We start from the raw sequence: 14,305 nt of genomic DNA on the forward strand, positions 1-14,305 counted from the left end.
CTGCTATCTGATATAATTTTGTGCTAACTTATACCAGTGCAACACTACCGAATTCTTCACTTTTAACAGATTAAATGAAAAGGTGTCTGCTTGCTTTCTGAGCAGTTAATAACAAAGAGTGTACTCCTGCTTTATCTGGGAAAAGTGCTGCATGAAGTTAAAGAATACTGAGGGTAGTTTCCAGACAGAAAAGAATTTACAAGGGATTGGGGGAATGCTTTGGTACTTTCTGTAGACGGGACGGAGAGATGCATAGGATTTCAATACACAAGAAGTGGCAGAGAGATTAGAGATGCTGTTAACATTGCAGCTCTAATCTGCAGCCAGCAGGCTGGAGCTGGGTCTATCAGTGTGTGCAGAACCAAGCACGGTGTGTCCAACACTCACAAGATGGGGGGAATCCTCTGAGCCACTGGACACCTATGCATTCCCTGTGGCCACTGCCACTGCTGGGCACAATGCAAAAAGTCTGTATTCAAGAGACAGTTACTATTCAGAGCAGCTTAAATGCCCTCTTAGCTCCTGTTGAAGTCAAGATTAAATGTCAGGCACATGTTTCGGGATTTTCCAGAGTCAAGCAAAGTCAATTACTTGGAAGGATACTTGCCCACTGAAGTAATTGCTAATCCTGGTCATTATATCCATGCTTGCAATACCTCAATCTGCAAATGTTTAGAGCTTTGGTATTGTTTTCTCTGAAGCCTGCTGAAGAACATTAAAACAGACTGAGCATTCAATCTCCAGAGGTCAAAAAAGAAGAAAAGAAGTAACATTGAAATTGTGCAGGAGTGCAGTCTTGCACAGTTTCCTGCACAGATAAATCAGAGTATTTTTTTCCATATGGGTTTTGATCTTGGCTCCACTGTAATATCTCTGGCAAGGGAAACATCACAGAGCAGTAAGAAAACTATAATTATTCATTTATTGAGCACTCTCTGTGTGATTGACATTTACAGTACCTGGGGGGAGACACAGGCCTTGTCTCGAGAGTCTTGCAGCCTGGAAGAACAACACAGCTTAAAGTCATTGGCCAGACAATCGGAGCCAAATATGTGAACCTCAAAGTATTCTCCACTTCATTTAAAAGTTGTTTTGCTTGTTTATTTGTTTGTTTGTTTTGGTTGGTTTGTTGGTGTTTTTTTTCTGATCAATTTAAAAAGTCTTAGAAGATGAAGGGTGCTGGGGAAAAAATGTAGACTGATTTCACAGTAAAGTAGAAAAGGCAGATAAAATGCTTTTTTCATTGCATCCAGAAAGACTTAGCACTCTTGAAGAGCTAAGGGAGGAAATCTTCAAAAGGATTGGCTGTTAGCACTCCTTAATAAGTAGAATTCAAAAAAAAAAAGTCCTGAAAATAACCAAATGTCTCATCAGTCTGAAGGAAGAATTAGAAACAATTAAATGTTGATATGTTAAAGTGGCAAAAGTTCTTCATCCTCTCTGCCTGTCTCCCTAACTCTGTTGTATTCTCCCACATAAGTAAATTTTATCTAAATCTAAATCTGAACTGGTTCTCTTGTTTTTCTTCAAAGCACGAAGAGTGCAGTGCAGGACAAATGGAGCAGGATTACCTCTCTTCTTTCTCTCTCCTTCCGCTTCAAGAAGGAGTCTTTATGAAGCGGAGGGAAGTGGCTGCAGAGATTGCAGGGAAATCAGTTTTTTCTGAAGTATTGTGCAACCTGTCAAACTAGGCAAATAAAAGCCCTTATATACCATTAGTAACCAGTTTCACTGGTGATGTTGCTTCAGTTCAAGTATTATTTCAGATTTGGGACATCCTACTCATTGTCCTCTTATATTATTGCCAGTAATCCTGCCATAGTGTACACTACTTCTGACATGCTATATGCTAATTGAAAGGAAAAAAAATCAGTAAACCGCCATTCTCTTTTAAATTCTGAAAACAAATTATCACCTTTAATTTTTTTTCTAAATTTAGTACTATTCTGTGCCATTTGTTGAAAATCAATACATTTTCTAATTTAAATCCCTAAGAACTAATGACCTCAGCACAATAAATGTAAATCCTGGGGATAGATTCATGTCCAGAGCTACCAGAATCCATGTTGGTAACAGCTCCTGCATCTGGGAAATGCAAAAACTATTCTCAGAGGGCAGTTTATTTATGGTTCACACAGAGCTTGACCAGTTCTCTTCATGAATGTGTTTACTTCAGGAATAGTAAAACAAAATATTTGAGCACAGTTTTTCAGCTGCTGATGGGTCTCCAAGGAGCAGGGAAAAGATATCTCTCAATTTCTCTTGCTTTCTTCACCCAAATGAACATAAAGGTTTTGTTCTAGTGACACAACACTGGTGTGTAAAACCAAACACTGTGCAACGAGAGCAACAGAAGTTGTCACAGCTATAGGAAGTTAACAGCATGAAATTTTGAACAGGAAAGCTAAGTCTAACCCCACTTGCCCTGTTCAAGCCTAGCCTAGAGCTGGAAAGAAATAAAAACCACTCTTTTTTGCTGCTTCCTGAACAGCTTTAGACTTTCAGGGGCAAATGTGATTACTCCCACTTTCACAGACCTCAGAACATATCAGGTTAATTTATCTCCTGAAAACATAATCCTCCACTCTTAGGAACAAGCAAACTCAGTGAATGGGGCCTGTCCAGTTGATTTTTCTGGCAGAAAAATTTTTTGGTTTTTGTCCTCAGAAAGTACACAGGTACATATTCAGACATTTGCTTAACATCCTTAATTTAGAGGGCACTTAGACACATGGTTAACATTGGATACATGTTTCTGAAGCAGACTTGTTTAAATACTAAAAGGGATTCAAGAAAATGGCTGGCCTGATAATTTGGCCAAAATGCAAAGAAACAAACAGATCTTTTGAGTCACATTGATATGACAAAAAAAAGGCTTTTTGACATCAGGGAGAAAAAGGGTGAGGGGATCTGAACTCAGTATAAATCATTGAGTAGCATTTCACATGCTACCATTCCTTTCATCACCTTTCCTTATACTGCATTACACAGCAGGCACAATGCTAAAGAAAGTGCTTTTGAAACTGAAAATATTCAGTCACATTTCTAAGTGCTGTCAGGCCAGAGCTGTCTTGTTTGCAGCTAAGTAAATAATTTGTCAGCAAATTTTCATCTACTTGTAGAGCCAGTCCCAAACTGGGACCTCAGTTACAATGAAAGCAATTTGATGGAGGTCAGAGGAGGAGAAAAATGGACATGTTTCTCACCATGGACTAAGAAGCAGCAATGTCTTGCTGTCCCAAGTCCTAGCAACCATCCACAGAAAAATAATTTGCCTTACAAAATAATGCACAAAAAGGGTGCTACTTGTTCTTTTGTAAACAAAATGGCTCCCGCTGGTGTGATTTGAATCTTCACTATTTCTAGTACAAAGTGAAACCACACAGCACCAGCTGCTCTAAAAAGATAAGGTAACAAAGACCTACTTTCACTTCTTTTTAAAGCAAAAGCATCACACCAAAAGTAAGTTGATCTTTGTGCATGAAAATTTACATTCTATGTTAGAAAAAAGTATTTAGGTGTAGGTACTTTATTACTGAAAGCAAGTCATTGACTTTTATTGGTACTTTTATAATTTCATGGTATGAGGTCAAAAATGTTGCAGTCTTAGTAAAAGATGTGCTAAACAGAAGCACTCACCCCACTTCCCCATGTTTCAGAGGATTTGAAATTAGAATGCCAACACTTATTTCAATCAAAGTCATTTCACAAAAATAAAATGTGAATTTCACCCACTATCAAAAATGAAATTAAATTAGGAAACAACAGTTGAGAACAAGCTACAAACAGTAAAAAGCCAGCATTCAAAAAAGCTCAAAGTAAGACTGAGTGGTGAGGCAGTCAGAGCACCTATAAGCCCAGAAGCATTTTTTCAGATGAGCAGTTTACATGTCTGAAAAGTTTTCACGTAAACATGTCTTTCTCCATGAATGCTGTTACTTAGCTTGTGCTTGAAAATGAAACTAATCATCGCTGTTTAATTTTTTTCATGCATATATTGTTATATGGCTCAATCAGTAAGTTTTTCATTAATTATATTTATTTATTCTTCTGCACACTGAAAATCACTCTCCAGGTTCCCTTGGCTGAAGACAACGCCCTGCTACTCATGAAAATAGCCTGACCTTAAATAAGTGGTACTTGATGGTGTACTGCTGTAGAGGAAAAGTACGTCACTTGATGCGATGCCTTTGAGCAATGTTTTTTCTACCAGTGCAGAGCTTCATGTGCCTCCTCCAGCTGGTCTCACGAGAGGGCAAAGGCAGTTCGTGCAGAATCTGGCCTTGGTGGCCACTCTCCGTGATATTTAATTGGATGACGAGCTTCCCAAATACTGCCAAATATTGCGAGAGGAATTTTTCAATTTGTTTCAGAGGACAGCAGCCTCTTCAGATAAGGACAGACAATTCCAGCTTTTTATGTTGTTTCAAATGTATAAAAGAACCCACAGTTTATAAAGTACTACTGCAAAGTCCTTGAGGTTTACAGCATCAAGCTGCTAATCCACAGCATGGGACTTTTAAGAGTGCTTCAAACATTTAATTATCTTCTATTTTAGTTTTGGATGGTTTGATCCACAGTTCACATGAGCCTATCTCATTGCCATAGTTCATGTGAGAAATCCTTTGAAGCCAAGGGTGTTACCACATGACTAAGCTCCTCAGGACCTGTGATGGACATAAAGAGTGAAGCCTGTGCAGTCAGATAATGCAGAGGAGGAACTAAGTTTTCATGTTGGGTCTGTTGGTTTCTTACTGATTATATTAAAAAAAGATACAGGGGGGATCAGTGACATTCACATCCAGGAAAACTATTTTTGGACACAGGTTTCCATATGTGGAGCGTGTTTCTCTTGTAGAAGTAATAGCAAGATTTGCTCTGGGCGCAAGTATTACATCTGGAGCCACAGGAAGAAGAAGGCAGCTCCAGTGGTTTGGATGAGTCATTGTTCTCTCTTAATGGAAAACTATAAAATACGAAACTGCCAGAGAATAAAATCTTTCAGGGGTTTATTAGTTTTACAGGCCTTATAAAAATTACTGGAAAATCATAAAATTTTGATAACTGAAAACTGAAAGGGTTTCATGAGCTTGAACTCAGCCCATTTGGATCACAGCATCACTATGCCTGCACAGCTGGGATGTGGCATATCAGCTGCAGAAATTTCCCAGACTGTCTTGCTTTTGTTTAGCTGTGCCCCAAGGTCATATGAAAGCTTACGGCTAGAGTTTCCCTTTGAAGATAATTTCATGAAAATATTTTGACCTCAGGATAGAGCTGAGGCTCTTCCTTAGTGGTAGCTTGCCTGGTGATTTCCAAGTACTGTTGCCATAGACTGAAGTTTGCAGCTGATGAAACCACCCAGGAATATTACAAACCTAGATACAGATGTATATGTTTATTTACACTCCATACTCAAGAGGCTTACCAGGCATAATTGCCAATCAGGAGTACCAATTTAAGTGAGAACTTAGGTCATACATCCAGATATGAGGAGGTATTGTGGAAATTATGGACTGGAGTATGAGCAGAGACAACACCCATCACCAGCAACTATCAGCTGTAACAGTTTGCCTTGGTCCAGCAAAGAGCTAAATAATTATTTTACATCATTTACAGCCACCTATGATGATGACAATTAGACTGTTGTTGATGCCAATGCAGTCAAAAGTAGCTGGGTCACCACTATTATGTTGATAGTCACAGACCCCTTTATCCTATAATTTGTATAGTGATTAGGAAACATGATGTCTAAAACCAGTATGCATATGTAAGATTTACTTAGAGCTGGTGAAACCACAGCCAGGTAGATCCTGCTGCTTTTTTGAGCCTTTTCCATTACAGGTATAAATACCCCAGGGAAAAAAAAAAACAAACCCTCACAAAAATTCAGCACAGTTCAGTCTTGTGACCCAGCCAGAATGCATGCCAACTGCTTCAGTCAGATAAACATTCTCACTGCTGAGACACAAAACTCCTCTGGAGTTGTCTGGATAATTAATAAAATAAATTGCATGGAAAGTAAATCTGTACGTGTGTAAGAAAACTCAGCAGCATCACAACTGATATCTTGCTCTTTAGTATGTTTTAGAAGTTTGAAAGATTTTTATTTTAAGTGGAGCATGACTACCCTGGGGCCTCTTCTGCTAATTAGCCAGCTGCAAATGAAGTATAGCATAGCTCTCACCCAGTAGATGCAGGGATATATCTGTCAGTCAGATGTAGAGGTCACCCAAGCAGAGGCACACTTCACAGTGACATCAAGAACCTTGATTTGCCGTTCTCATTCTGGAAAGCAATCACACTGCAGTGACTAGAGGCAACCTACACAAACACAATGATGTTAACACAACTGGAGACTCTTACTGTGGAAACGTGAATCCTTATTACTTTGCACTGAAGTGGCCCAGTTCCTGTCAGAAATACAGGACAAAAATTAAAAATTTATTAGTAAGACAGCATGACCCACAGCTATATTTTGTTGATGGAGGTTATAAAAGCACCTAATTTTGTCGTTCTCCTTCTGAAGCTTCTGATCGTGCTCTAGCTGCCAACTCATCTGGATTTCCTAGGAAATAATGGCTTAACCACAGTGTCATTGTTGTTTGTAGAAAATAACTGATCAAGCCATGTAAAAGGTTTTGTAAAAGCATTCAAAAAATGGGAAAATTCCCAGTTGCCTCTTCTTGCTTTTAGCACAATGATCTCTCACTACTTCTACTTGATCCTAAATTGATGTGTAATTTTCAAAGATTGGGATATAGGATGTGGTTTCACAGTACCAGGAGTTAGAGAAATGAGACTTTGGAAAGGAAAAACCTTTGTCAAAACAAAGATTCATATGTGCTGCATGCTGTGACAAAATATAGTTGTAGTACAAGGAAGCAGTTAGAACACCTTCTCAAAGAGCACAGAGAATGAAAAGACAAATCAGCTGCTTGTCCAGATATCTGAAATGTTTTGCTGTCATGCAATCATTTCTTAGAAGTACTTTGTGTAGGACAGATTATGGGCTACAAAGAAGGGAAAACATGGGTAACAATGGAAGAACAGCTTTAACCACAGAATTTGTTAACCCTGTCAGAACAATACAGCACTGAAGGGACTTCAGAAGGTCACTTGCTGGTTGACAGTCAGATTCTCAAAATGTTTGTGTAACCCCTGCTAAGATTCCTTCTATTACAGCAATGTCACACCATTCCCATGCCACCTAGTCCTTTAGTATCCTAATAATGTTTATTTCTTAATAGCTTACCTGAACGTTGCTGCATTTTGAGCCTATTATTTCTTGCCCTAGCTTATTAGGTCATGGAGAAGAAACGCTTTCAGATATGGATCCACAATCCAAGGACTAATAAAGGCCTGTACAAGACACTTCTACATAGTCTGATAGGGTGTGAAGGTTGAGAAACATTCCAATACAGTCAGTTCCTGCAGTATTAAAAGATGCCCTGCGTGCTTTGTAATAATTGTAACAGTCATAGCTGGGCCATATGCTAAGTATAAAGGCAAAGTAATTTAAAAAGTACTTAAGGACAGACATGCATAATAACCAGTAGGAAGAACATCAAACACACAGGGAAGGGACTGGTCAATGTATGCAAAAAGTAAAGGTGACTCTGTCGTTGGATTTAGTGTTGACAATATAAATCACCAGCATATTATAGTGCTTTTGACTTTTTGCATAATTAATTAAATAAGCTGAGCAATTAACTCAGTATTGAGCAGTGCCTGAGTGAATGATAGGTGATAGATAGGTGATGGAGACAGACAAACAGTCAAAATTAATATGGTTTAGTGTGTGGTTTAGACTGTGGAAGGTGCTAAACTGAACAGAAATCCTTTGTCAATGGCAGCCAACGAGGAAGGATGTGCTGGTTTTGGCAGGGGATAAAGTTCATTTTTTTCACAGCAGCTGGTGGGGACTATGTTTTGGCTTTTTGCTGCAAACAGTGCTCATAAAACAGAGATGTTTTCATTAATGCTGAGTAGTGCTTATACTGTGTCAAGGTCTTTTCTGCCACTCACACCTACCCACCAGCGAGGAAGCTGGACAAGCACCAGCTGGGAGGGGACACAACTGGGGCAGCTGATCCCAACTCACCCAAGGGGTATTCCACACCAGGTGGTGGTGTGCTCAGCATACAGAGCTGGGTGAGGGAGAAGGAGGGAGGGAGGCATATTCAGAGTAATGGGGTTTGTCTTCTAAATAACCCTTACATATGATGGAGCCCTGCTTTCCTGGAGGTGCCTGAACACCTGCCTGACCATGGCAAGTGGTGAACAAGGAATTCTTCGTTTTGCTTTGCTTGTGTGCATAGCTTTTGCTTTAGCTATTAAACAAACTTTATCTCAACCCAGGAGTTTTCTCAGTTTTACAATAATGATTCTCTTCCCCATTGCAGCCAGAGGGGGGGTGGGGGAAGGGGCTGTGTGGTGCTCAGTAGTTGGATGAGGTTAAACCATGGCAGAGGCTCTCCAACACTTGCCTTCCTGCTTAGAGAATATGGAGAATATATTCTGCAGAGACTGAAAAGTCTTGCCTTATCTCACCTTGCCATTTCGTGTGAAGGCCTGTCTCTATAGATAGCATACATCCACACTGGAGACAGACAGAATGCAGTGAGCACTCCTAGCACTGAAAGAAAAGCCTTGCCTCAGCTCACCCCATCTCACTAAGGCTTTTCTGTCTGTACAAGAATAATTACAGAAGGAGAGCTTTCACCTCACCTCACCTTGTGAGGCCTTTTCCCCTGTGCAGTACACATTACCTCTCTGTGTGTTCCAGGATACATTTCTACCTAAAATAGCATATATTATCTACACAGACAAAAATGTCTCACGCAAAATAAGGACAGGTGTATGTATTGCATATGTACATGTCTGTGCCCTGAGGCAGGGACATGGAGCAGCCTCACAGAATCAGTGAGATTGAAAGGGACCAGAGTGGATCATCTGGTCCAACCTCCCTGCTCAAGCAGGGTCACCCTAGAGCACATGGCATAGAATTGTGTCAAGAGGGTTCTTGAGCATCTCCTGAGAGAAAAGTGAGAGAGAACTCCACAACCTCTTGGAGCAATTTGCTCCAGTACACAGTCAGTATAAAGTTCTTCCTCATGTTCAGGTGGAACTTATGTGCATCAGTTTCTGCCCATTGCTTTGTGTCCTATTGTTTGGCATCATGGAGAAGAGCCTGGCTCCATCCTCTTGGCACTCCTACTTTGGGTATTCATACACTGTATAGATATATATTTAAATATATATCAATGAAATCCTCTCTCAGTGGTCTCCTCTCCAGGTTTAACAAGCCTAGCCTCCCTGAGTGATGCTCCAGCGCCTCAATCATTTTTGTTGCCCTCCACTGGTCCCTCTCCAGGAGCTCTACGCCTCTCTCGTGCTGAGGAGCCCAGCACGAGAGAGCATAGAGCTCCTGGAACACAGGATTCCACATGTGCCTCACTAAGGCCGAGCAGAGGGGCAGGATCACATCCCTCCAGCCCCTCCTCACCCTGCCGCGGCCTGCCCACGGAGTCGCAGATAAGGCAGAGAGCCCCGCTACACACAGACTAAGCGGTTTCTCCCGGCCACACGGGCCGTTCCCGCCGGGACCGGATGAGGTGAATCCCTCGCAGGACGCGATGCCCGGCCGGGCTGCCCGGCCTGCCCTCCCCTCTCGGACCACCCTCCGCGGCCGGGCCGGGCCGGGCAACGCCGGGCGGGGCGCGGCCTCACGGCGGAGCCGCCGCCGGGGGGCGCTGTAGGCGGCGGAGCTCGGGGCCGCGACGGCGCGCGCGGCGCTCGGGCCCTCCCGCGATTCCCGGCCTCGCTCGGCGCCCGGCTGTGGATCGGGGCGGCGGACGAGAAGGAGGAGGAAGGAGAGGAACAGGCGGGAGCGGGGCGCAGTGAAGAAGCGCTGCGAGGAGCCATGTCCGCGCCCGCCGGGCTTCCGCCGCGGCCCGCAGCCGCCGCCGCCGCGTTTTCCCCGGGCGGGCCCGGCAGCTCGCTGGAGGCCGCGGCCCCCGGTAGCGGCGCGCCGCGCTGCCAGAACGGTGAGGGGCCTGCGCGGGGCCCGGGCGGGCGGGGAAAGGCCCGCGGGCTCCCCGGGACGAGGCGCGCCTCTCCCGCGGGGGGTGAGACCCCGTGGGTGCCGGGGCCTGCGCGCTGTTCCTTCCTCCCGGGGGGCGGGCGTGGGCCCGTGGATCCGGCACGCAGCGGAGCCCTTTGACTGAAAGGCAGCGGGACCCGCGGAGCTGCTCGGGGATGGTGCGGGCCCCCGCGGCTGCGTGCGGAAAGAACTTGAGAAGGGGCAGCCTCTCCCGCTTCGCTGAAGGGGCGAGGGAGGGGGTATCCACACCTTTATCTCCTCTCGGATTTGGATTTGCCCGGTGTTGTAGCGCCTGTTTGTGGCGTTTCAGGAAGGCTCTGGAGGCCGAGGCACCTCCAGGCCTCGATGCTGGCTGTCGTGCGTGAGAATGGGGAGAAAATCGCGTATTAGGGGCGAGAGTAGTCACTTTGTAGCTATGTCTGAACTTAAAAGTAGTGGGTGGATAGGCGTTCACATAACTGGATCTTGGGATTTGAGCTGAACAGGGAACATTGGGCCAGTGAAATGTGGGTCACCGAAAAACAAAGGCAGAATAGTTTAAAGTCACAAAATACTGACGCCCATTTCAGGCAGAGAGGTAGTGAGACTGACTGTAGTATGAATGAAAGTAGTGCGTGTACACTTCCGCATTTTTAAATTGGTGCGCTATAAAATCAGTTCTTTATTGACACACCACGTTAACTCTTCGAAATCCCTATATAATAATTTTCGTTGTGCAATATTGGCTTGGTATCTAAGTTTAGCCTCTTATTTTCATAGAGTTCTAGCTCATACTGTTAAATCCTTTGTAGTCATGCTATTTTCTGCACAGGTGTGTTTTCTGTGCAGAGTAGGGACCTACAAAATATTTTACGTGAGAATTGTGAGCTTTTCTTGTGTCCAAAGAGGTAGTTAAGTGCTAAGCACTTAAATGCCTATACAGTACAAGTTGAAGCAGTCACCGAAGAAAATGAAGGTAGTTAAATGCTAGGTTTTAAGGAGATACTGATGCCTCAGTTGTATCCAAACTGGTATTGTGATGCTGGGGTTTGTAAAAATTGTTCAGAAAATGCCACTTTACTTGGCTTTTAATCAAAAAACATGGCCATTATCAGGATACAGCTGCTACAGCATGAATAACCTGGAAGTGTTTTGCAGAAACAAATAGAAGTTGTCATCCTATCTTCTCTTTGTGTTCTTATCTTAATAATTTTAAAGAGCCATTGTTACTGTTTGTTGTTTTAATTAATTAACTCCATGTTCCTGCTAGTATTGGTAGAAACAGCTTGTGTAAAACCAGGGCATAGACCATTTATTTTCTGCAAAACTCTCTTTAATTCTGAAAAGTGTATACACTGCTCAGTAACAGTCTTAAATGTTTATTGCATAACTTTGGGTTTTGTGTTCCTTTTGATGTCTTTGATGACTTTAGTCAATAACCCTGAATTTTTTGTTTTGTGACATCTAGCAATGGCATTCCAAAATTTTTTGTTGGTCTATCTGTTGTCTGAGTAGTCATCTCCTGAAGTTACAACACAGGACTTGCGGTTTTGGAGTTTTTTTGATGGAAATAGGAGAGGAAGTAGAGGGGACTATCACTAGAAAAATACTAGCAGAAAGATCTGTGCTGTATAATAGAAACTAAATTTCATGAACAGGATTGTCACTCCTTTTGAAATTTAATTTTATGTCACTGGAGTGGAGTTTAAATGTAAGATCCTGATATGAATTGAGCTGTTTCTGTATTGGCTGAAAGAAAATACATGTGAATGTTTTTCTTTAGAGTGCTCTGTGTTTTAATTTGATAAAATGTGAATTTTTCTTGTAAAACTATGTTGTTGCTGCCATCTAATGAGAGAGAGTGCTTTTTGCAGAAGCCAAGCAGCCTGTTGTACATAAAAGATATTAAAAAGGATGTTCAGGTTTGTTATTAGTGAATTTTGCCTGGTTCAATGACCAAGTCCATTTGAAATCCTTGGAGACTTCAGTTTTTGTTTAATTTAGGCGTGATTGTTTTGTTGAGTTCTTTTAAAAGTAACTTCTTGTGTGTATGGTATTATTTTCTTCCTTCTCTCTTACAAGTTTGAGAAGCTTTTTTGTAGTCTTAAAAGTGGCTTTGTAGATAAGTGGAAAATTACCTCTTTCCTAATTTCAGCATAACAAAATAGTTCTTGTAAATCAGTACTGAAGGATGATTTCTTCAGTAAGTGATGAAGGACTTCAATGCTAACAATTTAATGTATTGAAATGCAGCACTGAGAGGATGATTGTATTGAATTCCCATGACTCTTTAGAAGAGTTTTGTCTGGTGCTGTCTACAGCTGGTTTGTAAGGCTACCATTAGTATTTCTACTGGCATTTTGGAAGTAAAATTTTCATTATTATGTTGTTTAGTCTTGTTTTTCATCCCTCCTCAGACTGGAGATAGTTTTGGTCAATTTAACAAAGAGAACAGAGATGTGAAAGATGGGAAACCTCTGAATATTTTGTGAAAATGGTAACCTGTGTGAATCCTCCTGAAGAAGGCGGATCCAGTTCTGCGACTGAGCTGTAGTGAGAGCTCAGCAGTAAACAAGGGGCAATGGTGCTGCTGCTCCCTGCCCATGGGGTAAAGGACATGTGAGGAGGCTGTGGGAGTTTTCTCTGGAGGTGGGTAAAGGGGTGTTAGGAGTTTTGGAAAGCTCACAGGTGGATTTGGATAGAAAGGCAGCTTGGTGGTGTAGCATCCATAGACTCCATGTAGGTAGGGTATATGGCAGATGGCTGAATTATGCTGCTGGGGGAATGCCTGGACATAAAAACCAAATGTGACATTAGCAAGCAAAACTTTACTAATTCATGTGGTGGAATAGCCATAACACTGGTCCTTTTATTTTTTTCTGGGAGTTTGGAATTTTTTGTGTTGTGGCTCCCCCCTCCCTTAAAAAGAATTAGGAGTTTTGGGATTCACCTGTTAATGTCTATGTAGTTACACATTGTAACTTTATTTAATGTATACTTTATATAATAAGTATTAATTTGTTCGTAGAAGGAGAGATGCACTGCTTTTGTTACAGAGATGATATTTTAGAGATACACCTGCTGTGTGCAGCTGAGGTTTACAGTTTCTTTATGGAATTTTTTGAGATATTTTTCAGGTATTTTGGAAGGATGGAATACCTGAGACATCGGGACTCATTGTGCAATTAACCAGGTTTTGAAATGACACTGAAGATATGTTTTGATTTCCAGTGTTGAAAACTGTCCAGTTATCTAGTCACCATTAGTAGCTTCAGCTACTAATTGCAGTACAAAAATTACTTTCCACTCACATTCTTTGTAATCAGATGGACAAAAGACTCATTTCAGATAATGAGAATAATCTTTCATCTATAATTGTAAAACTTGCTTTCAAAGGACCTGCAGCTTGAAATCAATATAATTTTTCAAATGTTGTTTCTCTCAGTGAGGTTTTCATGTGTGTGTTTATAGATGTTTCTGCTTAAAAATATGTATAAAAAGGACTCTGCATTCTGTCATGCAGAGACTGATATCTTGTATTGGTAATTTAATCTCTGTTTATGGTGTGTATTTTGAAACAAGAGCTAGATACTAGAAGAAGACTTTGCAGTAGATTATTTGATATGTAGCCTTTTATTTAGGAGTCAGGTGCTCCTAAACCAGTTTCTAAGTTATACGTGCTCAGTTAGTTAAATCTGCATATATCAGTAGAACAGATGCACATTTTATTTTCAAATAAAATATCTCTTCTTGCCACCTTAGGTGGCATAGCTGCTTAAATCCATAAACCTTGACCCTTGAAAATTATTGCTGTATCTTTGGGTTTGGTTTTTCAGACTTTAAAAAGCAGATCAAAAGTCTGGCAAAGTTCATGTAGCTGTTAATGGCTGTCTAACTCAAAGTCATTTTCCTTTAAAGGAGAAAAAACTATGTAGCTCTATAAAGCAGCTCCCACTTTTTCAAAAAGAAGGTGAATCAGAAACAGCTCATACATGCTCTCTTCAAAACTTGAGATAATTTTTTTTTTAAGCTCTTTATGCTTTTCTCCCAAGTACCTTCTGTCTTTTCATCCCACATTCCAAGTTACTGCAATTTTTTAGCTCCTTTCTCTTCTGCTCAACTTCCTGTTAGTTATGAAAGGGCATTTTTAATTTTACCAGAAAGTAATTTTGGGCAGCATTAGCCCACAACTTGCTTTTAGGAGTCTGTTAACAATTTTTT

At 41.5% G+C, this 14,305-nt stretch overlaps 1 protein-coding gene across 2 annotated transcripts in view; it reads left to right on the forward strand.

Annotated features, from left to right (window-relative positions):
• The first annotated feature begins 9,623 nt into the window (after positions 1-9,623).
• SEC24B (SEC24 homolog B, COPII coat complex component) overlaps positions 9,624-14,305 on the forward strand; it is a 46,487-nt gene continuing 41,805 nt past the window's right edge. Inside the window, exon 1 of one of the 2 annotated variants that reach the window (XM_030238964.2) lies at positions 9,624-10,049. In XM_030238964.2, the coding sequence (XP_030094824.2) occupies positions 9,926-10,049 (124 nt within the window). In that variant the 5' untranslated portion in view covers positions 9,624-9,925. The remainder of the gene's footprint in view (positions 10,050-14,305) is intronic. The other variant, XM_030238963.2, reaches the window with a different exon arrangement.

The sequence above is a fragment of the Serinus canaria genome, chromosome 4 (assembly GCF_022539315.1).
Source record: "Serinus canaria isolate serCan28SL12 chromosome 4, serCan2020, whole genome shotgun sequence".
Lineage (NCBI taxonomy): Eukaryota > Metazoa > Chordata > Aves > Passeriformes > Fringillidae > Serinus > Serinus canaria.